The 19,931-nt window shown below is 43.4% G+C and overlaps 2 protein-coding genes across 3 annotated transcripts in view; one reads left to right on the top strand and one right to left on the bottom strand.

Annotated features, from left to right (window-relative positions):
• PDE12 (phosphodiesterase 12) overlaps window positions 1-19,931 on the top strand; it is a 508,182-nt gene that overhangs the window by 52,942 nt on the left and 435,309 nt on the right. The window lies entirely within an intron of this gene.
• IL17RD (interleukin 17 receptor D) overlaps window positions 1-19,931 on the bottom strand; it is a 78,418-nt gene that overhangs the window by 9,874 nt on the left and 48,613 nt on the right. For both annotated transcript variants that reach the window (XM_050781155.1, XM_050781154.1), the window contains exons 2-9: window positions 17,615-17,672; window positions 11,798-11,923; window positions 7,310-7,428; window positions 6,656-6,776; window positions 3,537-3,581; window positions 3,284-3,435; window positions 1,707-1,772; window positions 425-479 (exon numbers count right to left, since the gene is read on the bottom strand). In XM_050781155.1, the coding sequence (XP_050637112.1) occupies window positions 425-479; window positions 1,707-1,772; window positions 3,284-3,435; window positions 3,537-3,581; window positions 6,656-6,773 (436 nt within the window). In that variant the 5' untranslated portion in view covers window positions 6,774-6,776; window positions 7,310-7,428; window positions 11,798-11,923; window positions 17,615-17,672. The remainder of the gene's footprint in view (window positions 1-424; window positions 480-1,706; window positions 1,773-3,283; window positions 3,436-3,536; window positions 3,582-6,655; window positions 6,777-7,309; window positions 7,429-11,797; window positions 11,924-17,614; window positions 17,673-19,931) is intronic.

Here is a 19,931-nt window from a genome sequence, read left to right on the forward strand (position 1 = left end):
AACATAAGCCACATAACAGGTTCTAGGACCATGCAACCACCTTTCTCTAGTGTGGTTTGGTGATTATAAAAGGATTCAAAGGTTCATTTTTAAAGAGTTGCAAAGAACAATTCAACAGTTAAGAGTCAGGCTGGGACATAAAATACCTTTGAGTGAGAATTTTGCCTAAGGAAACCTCCCCTCCTACCACTTTTCTTCAGAGGACAATTGACTATTTATCTAGTCCCAGCTATACACACCAAATTGGCTTTAATCTCCCAGGTACCCACATTAGAGTGGAAGGAAAGTCAGATTTGATGGAACATCATTTAAGAGAGAGGAGCCGAATTTTGTTTTGTTTCTGTAAATCATGAAGTAGACAGAATATCAAATACCTTGGTCTATATTAGTCTAGGGCGGAAATTTCAAACGAAAAAACACCTACCTGGCTTTAAGGCATAATGCATCACTTTTCTTGTTGTGTTAGTGTCATCCATCAGCTGCAAAACAGGGGATGCTGCATTATTTTTTTTTAAGTGATATATACCAGGTAAGTGGGAAAAAAATGGTAATTTCATTCATTTTTTCCATCAGTGGGCAGTGCGGGAAGGGGTGGGAAGCAAGTAGTGGAGAATGGCTGAGTTTTGGAAAAGAGAGCTTCTGGAGCCTGTAATCATCTGCCAGGCTGAGACTAGGCATCATGTGTACTCAGGTTCATCTCTGCTTTACCAACTCGAAACTCTAAGCTTCATCATGTTTTCTTTTATTAATCAAAAGGCTGTGTATTAATTGAAGAAGTCAGCTGGTGAGTCCCACATTCTAATAATGTTCAATTAAGCTGGCATCCTTCCACTGATTTTACTGGGCCTCCATTAATGCTTTAAGAAGGTGTGTCAGTCTAAAACCACACACTGATTCCAAGGAATGCAAGAACTAGGTGTTTCTACCAAAATGTTAAGACATGTTGGTTGTCTTTGAATGGTGGCACTATGGACAAATTGTTAATTTCCTTTTCTATTTTCCTCATACTCTTATTATTTGTAGTACCAATTTGATACAGGAAAGGTAATCTTAAAAAGGAAATGAAACATTACTTTTTTTTTTTTTGAGACGGAGTTTCGCTCTTTCACCCAGGCTGGAGTGCAGTGGCGCGATCTGAGCTCACTGCAACCTCCACCTTCTAGTTTCAAGTGATTCTCCTGCCTCAGCCTCCCGAGTAGCTGGGATTACAGGCGCCCGCCACCACGCCCAGCTAATTTTTATATTTTTACAAGAGATGGGGTTTCCCCGAAACATTACATTTACATGTTCTTTGAAGTGGTGTTTAGAATTCATTTATACTTACATAGAAGAATAGCAACAGAAACTTAAGAGAAGTGTAGGCAAAAGTAATGGGCATAACTTATTTTGCTATTTTCATACTAAAAAAAACTTTAAGCTAAAATCTTGAAAATATATCTTTGTAGTATTAAGGAATACTAGAGATTTTAAACCATGGTTATATATGGACCATATGATTACATAAAAATATTTATTTGAAATATTTAATGAAGAGATCAAAGATCAATTATATACAAACTTTTTCTAAAAGCATGTTAAGAACCATATAAAAATATAACTGTGCACACCTTCAATGGCTTGAAATTTTAGTGTTGTAAACAGTTGGAATTCTATATGAACTGGGTTCATTCTATAGCATTAATAGGGCTATCTTGTGTTATGCATACCTCAATTATATAATCCCCTGGAGAAACATTTTGAAGGAGGCAGCTGGTCGTCTCTGTATTTTGCTCCTGCAACAGACCAAAGAACACTTTAAAAACTCACTTTTTGGACAAAGGTCATCAGGACACCTCTTCTAGCCCAGAGTTGAAGAAGACTTGCCATCAGTCCATCAGTCTCAACCACAGTTTTCAGAAAATGTGATTAGATCAAAAAGTAACTGTGTTTATCTGCCACATGTTATCTGAACTTCCCTTTGATAAAAGGCCCAGGACAGCCCAGGACCCTTGCCATAGTCTATGCTTAGCTGGTGGCACCCTGAGCAGGAATATTTGATTTGAAGACAAAGAAACTAGTTTGAACAACCTTTACTTAACAAAAGGGTGAGGAAATAAATTACCAGTTTGTGTTTATACATATTTTATTTGCCATAATTTTAACATGGGCAGGAGGTCAAAGACCTTGATAGAGATGAGAGCCAGCAAGGAGAGCAAACTATGACAGAACCTGACATATACAGGAGCATGTCTAAGGAGGTACTGGGCTTTGCCACCACAACCAAAAACTTTCTTGGTATCCACAGTGGGCGATCAGACAGTCCTGTGAACATCCGAAACGGTTTCCACTCTTCTGACCACTCCCAGTTTAAGGGCTGGGTTACTCAGTTTCTATTTAACCTTGGCCTGTTTGTAAAATCAGTACCCACTGAGTTATCAGTGGCTTGGCTCCTAGATCTGGTTTTTCCATTTACTAGCTATGCGGCCTTGAGCAAGCCAGGTGACTTCCCTGAGCCTCAGCTTTCCCATCTGTAAAATGGGGATGACAGTAGCCTCTGTTTCATAGAGCGGTATGGATTCAAGGAGCATAAAGCTCAGGGCCTGCCACACAGAGAGCACATGATGAATGTTTAAAACATAAAAGGACAGGCCAGGCGTGGTGGCTCGGGCCCGCAATCTCAGCACTTTTGAGGCCAAGGTGGGTAGATCACTTGAGGTCAGGAGTCTAAGACCAGCCTGGGCAACATGGTGAAACCCTGTCTCTACTAAAAATAAAAAAATTAGCTGGGCATGGTAGCATGTGCCTATAATCCCAGCTACTCCAGAGGATGAGGCAGGAGAATCATTTGAACCCAGGAGGCAGAGGTTGCAGTGAACCGAGATCACACCACTGCACTCCAGCCTGGGTGACAGAGCAAGACTTCATCTCAAAAAAAAAAAAATATATATATATATATATATTTATAAATATTATATAAATATATATATAAATATATATATGTATATATACACACACACACACACACACATATATGGACAAATGAGAAATACTTCTTGTTTATTCCTTGGCAATACTGTTACCAGGCTGCTGTATCACAACCAGGACAGCTGGGATACAGATAACTAGGGAGTGAAGGACAGTGGCAAGATGGCCCTGAGACATGCCCAGTGATTACATTCCCAAGTATCTACCAACCACTGAGAGCCAACAAAGCCTAATGCTCACATTGAGCAACCCAAATTCCAGTGGCCCAGGAGTCGCTTTGAAACTCGCAGTGTTACTTTATGTACACCCAGCAGCTCACCTGCTTACAGGTCTTTCGCTTGAAAGGTCCTTCATGCTTGAGCTTGTAGTGAAGATAGAAGAAACGGAAGCCGAAGTTGTGCGGTGCGTGGTCGAAGGACACCTGCATGTCCGAGCCATGCTGGCTGATGTTCAGGTTCCGAGGCTTCCAGACTGGGAGGAGGTAGGACCCAGAGTGAGCAACCAGAGGCTACCCCAACACCATCATAGTGGCAACACTTTGAGACTTGATAGATAAGAACACTGTTACTTACAGGGTTTACAAGCCAAGTTGTCCGGCTGTAACAACAGGTCACAGGCTATTAAGAGAATAAAGATACATGTTTTTAGTTTTAGGACAGTTTGACATTTTCCTCTCCCAACAACCCAATGAAATATAAAGATACTGTGTCAGGTAATGCTAGAAAAGGTATAAAATATATCAATTCAATGAGGATTTTCACTACTGTGCAGTTGTATCTTACAAACATTTAAATGGTACAATATAAACATATTAATGCAGTTCACTTTATGCCACATAAATGTTAACAGTGTAAAGTCACCCAGATTTTAAAAGCTTGTTGGGCATTACATAATTTCAAGGATGGTGGCCAAGGGCAGCAGAGCTATGTTCATGCCGCAGTCACATGGAGGCTCTGTTTCAGCTGTAAACAGAAATGATGCCGGCCCCTACCCCACTGTGGAGATGTTTAGACACAAGAGAACTTTGGAGTGGTCTTGGTAAGTGCTGCAGGATTATTTTAACCTTCACTAGTATTCTATTTAAGATGCTCTTGATGGTTTCCTGAAATGACATGCAGGCATATAAGTAGTAGTGTCAGCACTGAAAACCAGGTACCAAAGCCAATAGCTTTGAAACAGAATCTAAACGCAATCAAAACACAAGGAGAGGGGCCAAACAGCTAGTCCACTATGCCATGCTGCTTGCTAACGCAGGGAGAGTCTCCGTATAATGCCAATAAAACCAAAGGCAGCATCAAAGACCACAGTGCACTGAAATGGTGACAAATGTTTGCATTCCAGGAACATACCCCCTGCACCCACCTTACCCCCAAATAGACATATTGATTCTATGCCAATGGGAAAAATTCATCTTAAATTATGCTAATTTTGATTTAGGTGAGGCTTTCATAAACACATTCTTTGAATCTTCTATCTGGTTATTATGTGCAAGTCATCCAGAGATTATGTGACATACACATGGTCTTTGCCCTATGGAATTTCATTTTAAGAATTATGAGACCAATTGTTAAAATAATTTTGCTGCATAGAAAACAACCATAATAAGAATTCTGCAGAGGGAAACACTGATGTAGGCTGGAGTTGTGAACAGAAACATCACAATGGATGAGGGCTGCAACCAGACCTCACAGGAGGGGATGTTGGACAGGACTGACCATCCAAGGCTTGAATGACAAAGACTGATCAGGAAGGCAAGAAGGAGCTGCTGCCTGTTGCAGGGTGACCAGTCACCAAAGTTTGAAAGCAGCAACTCAGGAAGATTAAAGAGATAACCTGTACAGAACAAAAGGTGAGCAGACCCAGCACAGTGGGTGGTTGAGTTCAGAGCATGGATTCCAGAGTCAGACTTCTGGGGTTCAAATCCAACTCCCGGCAAGCCCTTCACCTTCTCTGTGTGGGATTCGACATCTAATAAGTGGGGATGGTACGATTAAATTCTTTGTAGGGTTGTCACAGAGGGTATCTGGAGTTAACATTTGGAATGCATTTAGAACAGGGCCTGGCACATAGACATTAAATAAACAGAACTTTCTAGAAAATAATTTTCTTAATCTAGTCCTGAAAATGACAGGCCTCCCTCCTGATAACAGGTGAAAAATGGAATCATTTCATGCTCCTACCCTTTACCACAAAATCAACTTACGCTTTTTATTTCTGGTTATTTTTTATTTATTTATTTTTTTTTTTTGAGATGGAGTCTTGCTCTGTGGCCCAGGCTGGAGTGCAGTAGCATGATCTCAGCTCACTGCAACCTCTGCCTCCCCGGTTCAAGCGATTCTCCTGCCTCAGCCTCCTGAGTAGCTGGGATTACAGGCACATGCCACCACACCCGGCTAATTTTGGTATTTTTAGGAGAGATGGGGACCACGTTGACCAGGTTGGTCTCGAACTCCTGACTTTGTGATGTGCCTGCCTCGGCCTCCCAAAGTGCAGGGATTACAGGTGTGAGTCACTGTGCCAGGCCAGCTGTCTTTTTTAACTAGAAATGGGGTCTTGCTACGTTGCCCAGGCTGGCCTCAAACTCCTAGGCTCAAGCAATCCTCCTGCCTCAGGATTATAGGCATGAACCACTGAGCCAGGCCTATTTTTCTTCTTTAATCCAATCGTTTTGATACATGTCTGGCTTTTTTTTTGTTTTTTTTTAAAGACGGAGTTTTGCTCTTTCGCCCAGGCTGGAGTGCAGTGGCTTGATCTCAGCTCAATGCAACCTCCACCTCCCGGGTTCAAGCAATTCTCCTGTCTCAGCCTCTCGAGTAGCCGGGACTACAGGTGCACACCATGACGCCCAGCTAATTTTTGTATTTTTAGTAAAGACGGGGTTTCACCATATTTTTCAGGCTAGTCTGGAACTACTGACCTCAGGTGATTCACCCACCTCGGCCTCCTAAAGTGTTGGGATTACAGGCATGAGCCACTGCGCCTGGCCGGCTGTCTTTTTTAATTAGAAATGGGGTCTTGCTATGTTGCCTAGGCTGGCCTCAAACTCATGGGCTCAAGCAGTCCTCCTGCCTCAGCCTCCCAAATAGCTGAGAGCATAGGTAATGCAGACTGTCTTAGTGATGGTCACAACATCCTCAAAAATATCAACTGTCAGGTCTGTTCTACAACAAGCCAGGAGTGGGTATATCTGGTTAGATGAACAGTGTCTGTACCTAACCTTAATTCTAAAAAGTACTTTTCTGGATGCTTTTCTCCCTGCCATGCTTGCTTCATACTAGTATTTGGCATGTTTTTTGTTTGTTTGTTTGTTTCCCCCCAAGACAGAATCTCACTCTGTCACTCAGGCTGGAGTGCAGTGGCCCAATCTTGGCCCACTGAAACCTCTGCCTCCCGGGTTCAAGCAATGCTCCTGCCTCAGCCTCCCGAGTAGCTAGGATTACAGGTGCCCGCCACCATACCTGGCTAATTTTTGTATTTTTAGTAGAGACAGGGTTTCACCATGTTGGCCAGGCTGGTCTCGAACTCCTGACCTTGTGATCCGCCTGCCTCGGCCTCCCAAAGTGCTGGGATTACAGGTGTGAGCCACCGCGCCTGGCCCTTGGCATGTTCTTGAACACATTTCTATAGAAAAATCATCAAAAGCAGGAGAAAAGTCTTCTCATGGGAACCAGGCAGGAAAGGCCATACTCACCTCGGGTTCTGAAGAAGAAAGGGTGGTAATTGCTTTCGTTTTTAATGGAAGGAAAAGGGACAACCTTTACGAAATAATCCGTTTCAAATTTCATATTCAGGAAAGGTTGAGATTCCATTCCCTAAAAGGGAACAAAAACACAGTGACATCATGGAGAAATTACCCACCCCTCCACCTACATAAGGTCTTCGCTCCTACCCCAACTGCCACCCAGACACAACTCCAGATCTGCAGGACATGTTCCAGGGAGGCAGGAAGTCAGGTCTAGTTTCTGGACCAACTTGAGGTTTGGATCACTTAACCATGAAGATGGACAATGCAGTCTGTTTTTTGGCAAAGAACCCATGGCTTGTTAATACTGAACCTCAGAGTTGGGGGGCAGGGTGAGCCCACATACACTCTTTGGGGCACAAAGACACCTTCCAGGATCGCTGCTCCAGCAGTAACCCGAGAGACGTGTTTACACAGGGAGGTGCTGAAGTTTCCCTGGGAGCGTGGAGCAGGCTCAAGGTGCTGCTGTACCATTCTTGCCCACCTTGGCGGGTGGGGTGGACCCCATAGCCCCTCCTTCTCCAATTTCAGACTTTGAATACGCTATTCAGGACCCTGGAACAATGGCATGTCTTCAGGAGCACATTCCCCAGCATGACTTACAGTTCTTTTGAAGCTACTGTTGAGCTGCTTCGGATCCTTTAGAATCAGTTGTTGGCACTGTCTTCCCTCTGACTTCAGCTCCTCCAGTATTACCCGAAATCCTTTCAGGAATTCGATGCCTAAGCAAAGCAGAATGCTTGTATTAATAGTAAACCTAATTACTTCTGAATACACTCTTCTTCCTCCAAGATTACCATCTTCTCTACCTACACACCAGAGTTAAAGGAATCCTAACTCTGGCCAGGGTATCTGAGTCTATAGAATGGAAAAAACATACCCCCTGCATTCCTCTGGTAAAGACCAGGTGATTTTCTCCATCCCACCATTACTAATTAATCCCTAATCCAGCCAGCTATTTCATAAATACTCATTGCCTCTATGGCATTAGGATTCAAATATTTAGACTCCAGTTACAATTGGTCATAAAAAGTCTGAAGTGGAATATATGATTTCTAGGTCATTACACAGAATACATTCGACTGATGATAATTCCCAGTGTTGACTAGGGAATCCCTCCAAATCATGTTTCCACTTTAAGTTTTAGCTCTATATTTTTTGGCACATCTCACTGAGCAACATACAAAATTCCCAACAAATTGTGTCTGCACCCAAGGGGTTCTGAGGCTTGAGATTAAATAGCTTAGGGGAATGCCTGTGTGATTTACAAAGCGGTTCTTGCTCTAATCATGCCTGAAAGGCAGACACCCAAGGGTTGCCCAGTGTGTGCTCTTCATACAGCCTCCGAGGCCCCGAGACACCCACAGCGCCGCTGAAAGGCACCAGCCCAGCCTCCTGCCACCTGAGCTCCCCCCACTGCACGTCCGACTAGATGCTTTCAAAAGGATTAAGCTCTGATGGCCACAAGCGCCAGCACCAGGGCTGTGTATCCCACGGAGACTGAAGTGGTCCAACTGCAGCTGGAGAGCCCCAAAGCCTGCCGCAATGGCGAGATATCGATTTCACATTCTTTCTGAACATTTTCAACCCTTCCCCTCCCAGGACAAAAGTAATTACACAGGATGCAATTAACCAAGTGGGAAATTTATTGATGACAAAGGTCAGGAAAATCTTTTTCAAATAGGTTCTCCAATCCTATAATTATTTGATGAAGAATACATATTTCTTGGTGAGTAGGGCAGAGGAGCAGGAGCAACAATTAGAGCTTCACACTTTAGGGTTTCAGAGCATTACTGTGCACAGGTATGGACTCTGCCATGTTGTATCTCAATTACAAAGCTTCCTGTGGGGGTGAAAGCCAGCTGAGCAACCACCAGAGATTCAGATAAGGTGACGACAAGGTCATTAGATCAACGACTATTTTAGATCTCACAGGACTTGCCTTTTGAGATCCAAAAAAACTTTGTAAAACAAATCTTCAGTATTAATACTAAGATTTAATTTACACAACATTACCAGAATGACTATTTAGCAAAATCCAGGTGATTAATACTATTAACAGCCATACATCTCACAATTACATAAAAATTCATCAGCTGGGGCCAGGCGCAGTGGCTCACGCCTGTAATCCCAGTACTTTGGGAGGCCAAGGCGGGCGGATCACGAGGTCAGGAGATCGAGACCACAGTGAAACCCTGTCTCTACTAAAAATACAAAAAAAAAAATTAGCCAGGCACAGTGGTGGGCACCTGTAGTCCCAGCTACTCAGGAGGCTGAGGCAGGAGAATGGCATGAACCCAGAGCTTGCAGTGAGCCAAGATCGCGCCACAGCACTCCAACCTGGGTGACAGAGCAAGACTCCATCTCGAAGAAAAAAAAAAAAAAAAAATTCATCAGTTAGGGTGGCAAAGGGTGGTTCTTGTTCTTATTTTTAAAATATTGGCCTAAAAACCACTATGCCAAGGTTCCAAGGCTGAGGGAAGAGGCAGTGAACGTAATTCCTTTATCACTGTGACACATTACAGTACTATTAACACCTTGTAGTTATGTAATGATTAGCAATTTTATAGAGGAGCTTCCCAAGAAAGAACTTATTTGCTCTCTCTTCCATCATTTAAACTCATCAAATCCTCCCAACAACCATAGGAGGAAGGTGTTATTATCCCCATTTTACAGATGAGGAAACAGGTTTATAGTAGCTAACTGGCTTGCCCAGGGTCACATAGGAATAAAATGGCAGAGGTGAGATTTGAACCCAGGAAGTGTCTGGCTCTCAGCCAGTGCTCTTAACTCACATGCTTTTCTACCTTCCAAGAAGTGTCCTTGATAGAACCTAACAGAAACTCTCCAGCCACCCCCACCCATAAATCAGCATCCAGGAAAAGCACAGACTTCTGCCCCCACTGGTCCATGTCAGTTTTCCTGCCACCAGCTCACATCTCTTACTTTCATTCTAACGAGGGGGCCTGCAATTCATCAGTCCAACTCCTTAACCATTTAAGCCTTACATGGAATGACTACTTCCTTTTTATCTACAGAAAATGTTTTTAATCTTTAAATGTTAAGATAATATTATTTTTGGAAACCCCAGTGGGTTAAAACCCAGAAGTACTGATGTGGAGAAGTGGTTCGGCCCATGGGTCTGCTTAATCCTCCCTCTCCTGCAATCTGGTTCTTCTGAGATTTTTCCTGTTCAGATTAAGAAATTCAGACTTTATTTTACTTCTCCCTTGGCCAGGTTTTCACAAACTTGTAAGATCAGGTAGCAGTGTCAAAGCGGCAGTCCCAAGAACCAGGTTCTGATCATGGTAATAGCAGCCACTATTCTTTGAGAACTCTCTGAAAATGTACCATGTGTGTCTCTAACCATGAGGCAGTTCTCATCTCCCTTCTACAGATGGGGAAGCTGGGGCTCAGTGAGGTTCAATGCCTCATGTGAAAGATCAATTCTGGAGGTTCAAACCCAGGCCCATCTGAACAAATGGTCCCCTTCCTACATCTCACACTTGGCTAACCCGTTCTTTCCTATGTATCTTCAATTCATTCAAGAGGACAAGCAGATTTAGCCCCAACCCGAATCTAGCCATATAATACCGGTTTGCTTTTTTCTTTTAGTTTTTTCTTTTGTTTTTTATTTATTTATTTATTTTTGAGACAGAGTTTCACTCTTGTTGCCCAGGCTGGAGCACAATGGTGCAATCTCGGCTCACTGCAACCTCTGCCTTGTGGGTTCAAGCAATTCTCCTGCCTCAGCCCCCCAAGTAGCTGGGATTACAGGCATGTGACACTACGCCCAGCTGATTTTGTATTTTTAGAGGAGACGGGGTTTCACCATGTTGGTCAGGCTGGTCTCAAACTCCTGACCTCAGGTGATCCATCTGCCTCCGCCTCCCTAAGTGCTGGAATTACAGGCATGAGACACCACACCCAACCTGTTTTGTTTTATAAAGAGACCAGGTCTCTTTCTGTAGCTCAGGCTGGAGCGCAGTGGCACGACAATGATAGCTAACTGTAGCATCAAACCCTGGGCTCAAGTGGTCTTCTTGCCTCAGCCTTCCAAGTAGCTAAGACTACACACTTGTGCCACCATGCCCAGATAAATTTTTAATCTTCCAGTAGAAATGGGGGTTTCACTTTGTTGCCCAGGCTAGTCTCGAACTCCTGGCCTCAAATGATGCTACCGTCTCGGCCTCCCAAAGTGATGAGATTACAGGTGTGAGTCACCATGCTTGGTCTGTTTTTTGTTGTTCTTTTCCATTTTGTTTTTTTGTCTCACACAGTTTAAATAAAAATTCAAGCTGGGCACGGTGGCTTACGCCTGTAATCCCAGCACTTTGGGAGGCCGGGGTGGGCGGATCATGAGGTCAGGAGTTTGAGACCAGCCTGGCCAACATGGTAAAACCCCATCTCTACTAAAAATACAAAAATTAGCTGGGTGTGGTGGCGGGCACCTATAATCCCAGCTACTTGGGTGGCTGAGGCAGGAGAATTGCTTGAAACCGGGAAACGGAAGTTGCAGTGAACCAAGATCGCGCCGTTGAACTCCAGCCTAGGTGAAAGAGCGAAACTCCGTCTCTGAAAAAAAAAAGAAATTAAATTTGTTGCCAACATTTAAAAATTCATTGATTTCGTTGTTTTTCATGAACACTGGGATTTTCCTGAAAAATCACAATATGTGCCAATGCTGAGCTGGCATGTCTCTGTGTTCACAGAAACTGCTAATGCTGGATGGCCATTATGCCCCTGGATGGGCCATGGGTTTTCTTGGCACTGCTGCCCTCCCACCCCTGACTAGGGCTGAGACAGAGGCCAAGACGTCAGTGCCATTTATTACTCACACAATATTACTTTTCAAGCGCGTGTGAATAACAATAACAGTAGAAGAAACAAAAGACCATAGGGCACAGTCTCAAGCCATGTGTACGCCCAGCAAATATATGCAACAAAGTACAAAGTGTATCTGTGCCCAATCCAACGTAAGCCTCACTCACATCCAGACCTGCCTGGTTCCTGGAGACCATCACGTGGGACCTTTGCACTGGGCCCTATGCACCCAGGTTACCACCATACACTCGAGTTTTGACCACTCACCAAGGGCCCCTGGGGACCAAAGAATGGTGACTGCCACTTGGTCATGGCAAGCATATTGGCTGATGGTGATATTCTGGGCGTCAGCAATCACATGCTTCCCCACTGGATTCAAGTAGGTGGTACAATCTAGAGAGTGGGGAGAATGAGAACAGTTACATTTAAAATTTCATTTTTATTTTCAGGTTCATCTTATCAAAATAAACAGGGCATGTCTGAAGGTGGCCAAATCCATTCTGTTAAAGATGTGTGCCTCAAAAGCCCAAATAAGACATCAGAGGTTGACTACTGCTTGGAGAACTGTAAGATGCTACAGAGGGATGATTTGTAGCACCACCACCACCACCCACTCATGCCACGTTAAATTCCAGGGCGGTGTTGGGAGGATCTTATACAGTATGGAGTCTGTGTGTGTATCTGGCATTAACTTTTTTTAAACCTAAATCAGTAATTATTTACATCAATTCAACCAATTTTCAGCATTAAGGAGTGATATGAAACAAAACAATCGCTAAATAACTTGGGCATTGTTTGTTTTTAGAAAAAACCTAGAGGGCCAGATGATTGGGGGAAAGGAACTAACACTCAGATGTGAATTCATATGGGAGTGATTCTCAACAAGACTGTTAACTCAGTTAGCACAGGGTACTAACTCAGTGACGAAGTGATAAGGATGTTAACCAGCATTGGTCAAAGGTAAAATTTTTGTTCTTAGACACCATGTGTCATCAAAGACACCAGCAACCCCCAGAAAATCCAAGGAGCCTCACATTGCTCAAAAAACAGAAACCACACCCATCTTTGATTTTGCCTGAGGAGTTTACTCACTGCCACCTGTCAACGTAGCCATAGCAGCTGTACCACCTGGTCTCACTAAATACACCTTCAAAATCTGCAAGTTTCCTAAAAAGCTGCCAAAAGCTTCCGGCCAGAATCAGGCTGTAACTTCAGAGAATAGCCATGAGCTGTTCTGACCACTCTTGCAGGGAGAACCGTTCACCATCCCCAGCAGACACCACTCATAATTCTTATGCTGCTTCATCCCCATTTCTTTCTCAATGATCAAACTTGAACACCCTCTCTTATATCTCCTGCAAAAGATCATCAGTTCCATCAAACATCCAAACCTGTCCATTACCCCTCTGAAGCCAGGGTGTTTCTCTTTGGGGTAAAGCATTCCAGGGGACTTTGTAAGAAGCTCTGTGAGTCTCCCTTTTTCTCCCTGTAGATGTTACTGCACATTTCTCATTTTGATGACTAAAAATGTTCATTGCAGACATTTTCAAACCACAAAAGACTGTAAGAAAAATATAAAAGGCATTCATAACCTCTTACCACAGAGGTGCAATGAACATTCTAATGAATACCCTTCCAAGCCTTGTTTTAACATGCACATAATATTCCTCCTTTTAAATGTATTAAAGCACAGCATACATACACAAAAACGCACCCCCACACTTGTAAAACTCCATCCTTCATGCTGCCTGTATTCTGTGTTATTGCCTGACTACATTAGGCACACTCCTTCCTCCACTCAACTCCATCAGCTTCAAAAACAGTCATATTTATATTTCCTTTTTTCTTTTTTGAGATGGAGTTTCACTCTTGTTGCCCAGGCTAGAGTGCAATGGCGCAATCTCGGCTCATGGCAACCTCTGCCTCCTGGGTTCAAGCGATTCTCCTGCCTCAGCCTCCCGAGTAGCTGGGATTACAGGTATGCGCCACTACACCCGGCTAATTTTTGTATTTTTAGTAGAGACGGGGTTTCTCCATGTTGGTCAGGTTGGTCTCGAACTGCCAACCTCAGGTGATCCGCCCACCTCAGCCTCCCAAAATGCTGAGATTACAGGCGTGAGCCACCATGCCTGGCCTATATTTACATTTCAGTATTACTTCTTTCAAAGGATGTTAATAATGCCAAATTCTACTTCTAGTGAAAATTCACTCTCAAAGCAATCAACCTATGTTCTCTGGGTAAAGAAGAGATTTTAGAATAGGAAAAAATTTATAACATCTGGTTTAACACCCTCACTAGTAGACAAATGAGGAGCTATGAGAGATCAGCTCTTACCACTTCTATCACAGCACACAGCTTATTGCCACCAATATGAGTTCTGAATCAGAGGTGTTCAGCCTGCAAAAACCCTGGCTGAGACCAGGTTCCCAAAATATTTAAAAAAAAAAAAAAAAAAAAAAAAAAAAAGCAAGTTCCTGTCATACTTGTAAAGTTCAAATATTTTGATTTATTGTGGTCCATAATGAAAGAGAATCAAATGGCTCTGAAAAGATGCATGAACAAGAGCAAATAATAGTAGTTGTCATTGTTTTCTTTGTTCATTCCTAATGCCAAAATTAATACTGTTTGGGTTTCTGTAAATGTAGTTATGCAATATGAAGTCTAAGAATTTTTTTTTTTTTGAGACACGGTCTCACTCTGTCACCCAGGCGGGAGTACAGTGGCACAATCTCAGCTCACTGCAACCTCCGCCTCCTGGGTTTGAGCAATTCTCCTGTCTCAGCCTCCTAAGTAGCTGGGGCTACAGGTACATGCCACCATGCCCAGCTAATTTTTGTATTTTTAGTAGAGACAGAGTTTCACCTTATTGGTTAGGTTGGTTTCGAACTCCTGACCTCAGGTGATCCACCCGCTTTGGCCTCCCAAAGTGCTGGGATTACAGGCATGAGCCACTGCGCCCAGCCAATATAAAGTCTAAGAATAAGAAATTTTAATATAACCTACTTGGGCATACCAAGAATGTAAAGGAAAAAACATGGAATTCAAGGCCAAAAGAGGCAGAGAGACTTGTAAAATTTAATTTTGACTTAACGGCAAGACATTTTCTTCCTGTATAACATTAAATGACAAACGAATAGAAAAATATGGTTTTTAGTAGTTTTGTTGAAAACCCAGTAATTGGTTCTTAGTTATTTCAAACAAGTTATTTCAGTTGACTAGTAACCAGTCAACTGAGCAGTAACAGGAACTTCCTTGTGGAAGACAGAAATATCTTTTTCAATGGAAAATATGGAATAGGTTTTTCTACACAGCCTGGATCCAATTATTAGCAAGTCCAAAATTTTGGATTCTGATTACAAAAACTTCATGCTCAAATGACATTTTCCCAAAATGCAACTGAGCTTCATATGTCTCAGGAGTCAATACAAGCTGTGAATTAAATTTTAATTAAATGTTGAAGAATTAAAAAGAAAGTAATGACTAAGAGACAGGCATAGGTATGTGGGCCAAATATTTGGTATTATGAAGAAAACAGCAAGATACTTTAAAGTTTTACACGGAGAGATACTCCTTCACAAATGTCATATTAAATTAGAGATACAAATGCTTGTTTGCAGCTGACAGGAAAATTCTGAACGCTTGAATGTAATACAAGATCTGCTAGGACCAAGAGCACATATTAGAAATTCACTTTGTAACTCAAAGAAAGATCCCTTACACCTCTTTACTTAGCTGAATCAAGTATCATGGATGTGCAAATCTTTCATTAGCATCTACCCAACATTTACCCAGAACATATATACACCACCAATGTGAGCTGCCTGAGTTGCACATGTAAGTCCTCACTGGTTAGCCTAAAATAGCCATTCCAGCAACTGTGGGTGTGAATCTGACACACATATTTGTATCTTAAAATTGTTAGATTGTAACCACAACTTTTACAATCCTGCTTTAGCAGTGATTATTCTAGAGGCCTCAATGCAACCTAAGCCCTTTACTTACATTGATTCATAACCCTGTCCAAGAGATGAATCAGATGCCAGAAGTTACTAAATATGAGTCAAGTTCCTTCTTGTCATTTTTACTTAAATTATGGCTCATAAAGCTAAAAGGATCACAATTCTATACAACTATCTTCTTATGAATGAAAGGAGCTGCTTAGAAAAAGCACCCCCCATGCCCTCAGAAAACAATTCAGCCAGAGGCCGGGCGCGGTGGCTCACCCCTGTAATTCCAGCACTTTGGGAGGCTGAGGCGGGCAGATCACGAGGTCAAGAGATCAAGACCATCCTGGCCAACATGGTAAAACCTTGTCTCTACTGAAAATACAAAAATTAGTCAGGCGTGGTGGCACACACCTGTAGTCCCAGCTACTCGGGAGGCTGAGGCAGGAGAATTGCTTGAATCCACGAGGCGGAGGTTGCAGTGAGCCGAGATTGCGCCACTGCACTCCGGCCTAGCAAGACTCCGTCTCAAAAAAAAAAAAAGGAAAAGAAAACAATTCAGCCAGAGTCACCCTTTCTTGAGAGAAAGGGCAAAAAATGGTGTTGCATTCCAACTCCAGTTGGACTGATTTCTATATTAATAGATATTAATTAATGAATATGCATTGCAGTCAGATCCCAACTTGAGCAGTTATAAGCATCACCTCATTTAAAACTCAAAATGATGCTAGAAGAAGGAAACTAAGTTTTATTTTAAAAAAGAAAACTGAAGCCTGGAGAAGTCAAATCACCAGCCACAGCTCATAAAACTGGTAGGTAGGGCAAGGCACAGTGGCTCACACCTGTAATTCCAGCACTTTGGGAGGCAGAGGTGGGCAGATCACTTGAGGCCAGGAGTTCAAGACCAGCCTGGCTAACATGGCAAAACCCAGTCTCTACTAAAAATACAAAAACTAACTGGGTGTGTGGCTGGGCGCGGTGGCTCACGCCTGTAATCCCAGCACTTTGGGAGGCCGAGGCGGGCAGATCACAAGGTCAGGAGATCGAGACCATCCTGGCTAACATGGTGAAACCCCATCTCTACTAAAAATACAAAAAATTAGCCGGGCGTGGTAGCGGGCACCTGTAGTCCCAGCTATTCGGGAGGCTGAGGCAGGAGAATGGCGTGAACCTGGGAGGCGGAGCTTGCAGTGAGCGGAGATCATGCCACTGCACTCCAGCCTGGGTGACAGAGCGAGACTCTGCCTCAAAAAAAAAAAAAAAAAAAAAAAAAAAAAAATTAACTGGGTGTGGTGGCAGGCACTTGTAATCCCAGCTGCTCAGGAGGCTGAGGCATGAGAATCGCTTGAACCTGGGAGGTGGAGGTTGCAGTGAGCAGAGATCACGCCACTACACTCCAGCCTGGGTGACAGAGTGAGACTCTATCACAAAAAAAAAAGAAAAAGAAGAAGAAAAGAAAAGATAAAATAACTGATAGATGGGGAACTGGGGTTGGAGCCCAGGCCTGGTCAGCGATGGCCAACCAACTACAGACTGTAGACCTCTGGCCAATCTGGGACCCAGATTCACACAGATTCACCTTGTGTGAATTTCACACAGATTCATTCTGTGTGAAATTTTAAAAATAACTGCCATTATTAAAAAATGTTTATACAAAAAGCACGAATTTCCCACTATTCTTAGAAATCAATTTGCTACATTCAGTGGGAATTTCTCATGGCCACAATATTTGGAATTAAGGAGTCAAGACTCCCCTCAGACTAGACATGAGCTATTCAGTTTGCCATACTCTCCACCATTCCCTAGCACCCTGCACTGGGGCAACTTTGTTTATGTGTTCCTTGCTGGGCCATACTGGCAGTTATGTCCTTAACAACACATACAGATAAACCCCAAGGAACACAGGGAAAGTCTCCTTACACAACTTTTCTGAACACTATGGAAGACACTTGACCTGGTCAAGCTCCCAAATACTTGAGTGGCTTAATTGAGACTGAGCTGCTTTAGCTGTTGACAAACCTGAACAGGTTCAGAAAATTCCTCAACCCCAAGACTGCAGCGTCCTTGATTAAGCATGGCTATGTAATCTTTAGATGACTCAAAGGGCTCTATTCTTTGGCAATAAAGGCAGTTACTTACTGTCATATTTGAAGGTGATGTTGTACAGCCCACTGTTTCTGCTGGCCGGCCCCACTCCCTGTGGGAAAACAAGAGAACACGATGCAGAGTGAAGCCAATTTGCTCTTCCAACACAAATCCCCATGGAGTCCAAATGCAGGCAGCACTGCTGAGACCCAGGGTCATGCCAGTCCCCGGACATCGTCCACCACTCTTTCTGCCCACTTCATGGCCCCCCATAGCTGTCAAACTCCGGCTAGCCCAGGAGATTCCTAAGTGCCAGGCCATAGGGATCATGAGCACTCACTTCTGTAAAACAATAGGGGCAAGCTGTTCTACGTTTAGGGGTTAAATAATAATTCATTAACAGTAAAATTGGGAGAGAGACCAAGAGCTGCCAGCTGGAGCCCTTCCAGTTAGATCTACTTTGAGCACTGATTGGTCATAAAATTCGCCTACTCCAGACGCCCTCATCCGCAAGCTCTATTAAGCCACAACAGATAGGCAATTCCTCAAGTCTAAGGAAACTGGTTTCTCATTTCAAGACTGGGAATGAGTGTGGGAATAAGTTGTTACTTTTAATGAGAAAATTCTTCACTGCATCCATACCTATGCTTGGAATACATAGTGTGGGTCATAAAAAAAAAGAAAAGAAAAGAAAAGAAAAAAAGACTTTAAAAGGCCTAACTCTTATTCTTGGTGATGTGGTCATTAGCCATCTGCACTCTTAATACCAGGGCTAACAACTGTGCCAGACTTCCCACTTTAATTATAGCATCCACAGAGTGAGCCCCGGAATCCTCCTGTTGACCCCACATTTTCCACCACTTACCCATCATGAGAAAGAGCAGCTACAGATCTACCAACTCCAATTTACCTGTTTCTGTAATACTCTGCAAATGTGCCATTCAGCATTAATCACAGAATTCTCCAAAATATGTTAATTCTGAAATGCTAAATGATGGGAAAATATTCCAGCCACACAGCTAAAGTTTCCACTGAACAAGAAGGATGTTGGAGGGAACCATATGCTGGCAGCCTGGCATTTAATGGGCAATTGTTACACCAAAACAAAATGTGGAGAACACTTCTGATGGAGCCCAGGGTTTCTGGCCACAACCACATGACATCCATAAGCCACAGGCATGTTCACGCTGCTTATCCTGAAGCCAGGCACACCCACTGAAAGTGTATCCCTGAATTCAGATATACATGGGCCTTAGGAAAGCACAACTGGGCAGAGAGGGGCACATGGACACACCCACCCAACCCCTACTCTAAGGTGAGGAATAAGTAACAGAAAACCTAAATCCACATGGCACACCAGCTCACAATCTACTGAAGCTCCCCTTCTTCATAGCTCACCTTCCTTCTCCAGCTTTCCTCCTTCTGCCTCTCTCCCCACATATACAAGAGTCCAGAATTCCTCACCTGAACTAAAACACTTTGGAAAGTGTTGTGAACTTATTAAAATTCTAAGAGTGTCTATAACTGCTTAGGGACAAGACCACAGTTTGTACAACTAAAGGCTGCTCAACCTGCAGATGGCAGACTCCAGAGTAACACAACCAGGTAGGAGACCAGGAACGAGACAATCCAATCCCCCAAGACCAAAGCCCAAGATCCCCAAATCACACTCTTCTGTGCTCTTATAAGCCCCCAAGACATAAACTCAATCCCCATCTATTAGGAGCCAGACGTTATGCCAGCTACGCTGGCAAACAAAACAGCCACTGTCCCCCACCTCGTGAAATGAATTAACATGGGGTTCATTATTTCAAAGAAGAGTAACTGGGTAGGTAGATTATATCCTAGGCATGCAGATAAATTTCACATCACACCGTGGCCCTCCAAGAATGCCGTTTAGATGGCAAAACAAGGTATATATAGCAAGGGTGAAAGAGCCCGGTGTTAGGGAAGTACAGTGTATGAAATACCACAAGACAGCCCTTGAGTAAGGATGAATGAAGGACGGGTAAGACAACAGGTTCCAGAAGCTTAACAGGGGGAAGGATAACTGGGCTAGAATGAAGAGGAAAGCAGGGTAGCATCATGGGAGGAAAAGAAAACTGTAATCTAGAAGCCAAGATTAGTACCTCAATCCTCCTATCCTCCACTGGATGCCCGATGGCAAACCACTCTACTCTAGGGGTTCCCAACCCCCGGGCCCTGGACTGGTCCTGGTCCATGGCCTGTTAGGAACCAGGCCACACAGCAGGAGGCAGTCAGCGGGCGAGCATTACCACCTGAGCTCTGACTCCTGTCACATTAGCAGTGGCATTGGATTCTCATAGGAGCACAAACCCTACTGTGAATTGTGCATGCGAGGGATCTAGGC

This window comes from Macaca thibetana, chromosome 2 (genome assembly GCF_024542745.1).
Source record: "Macaca thibetana thibetana isolate TM-01 chromosome 2, ASM2454274v1, whole genome shotgun sequence".
In the NCBI taxonomy this organism is placed as follows: Eukaryota; Metazoa; Chordata; class Mammalia; order Primates; family Cercopithecidae; genus Macaca; species Macaca thibetana.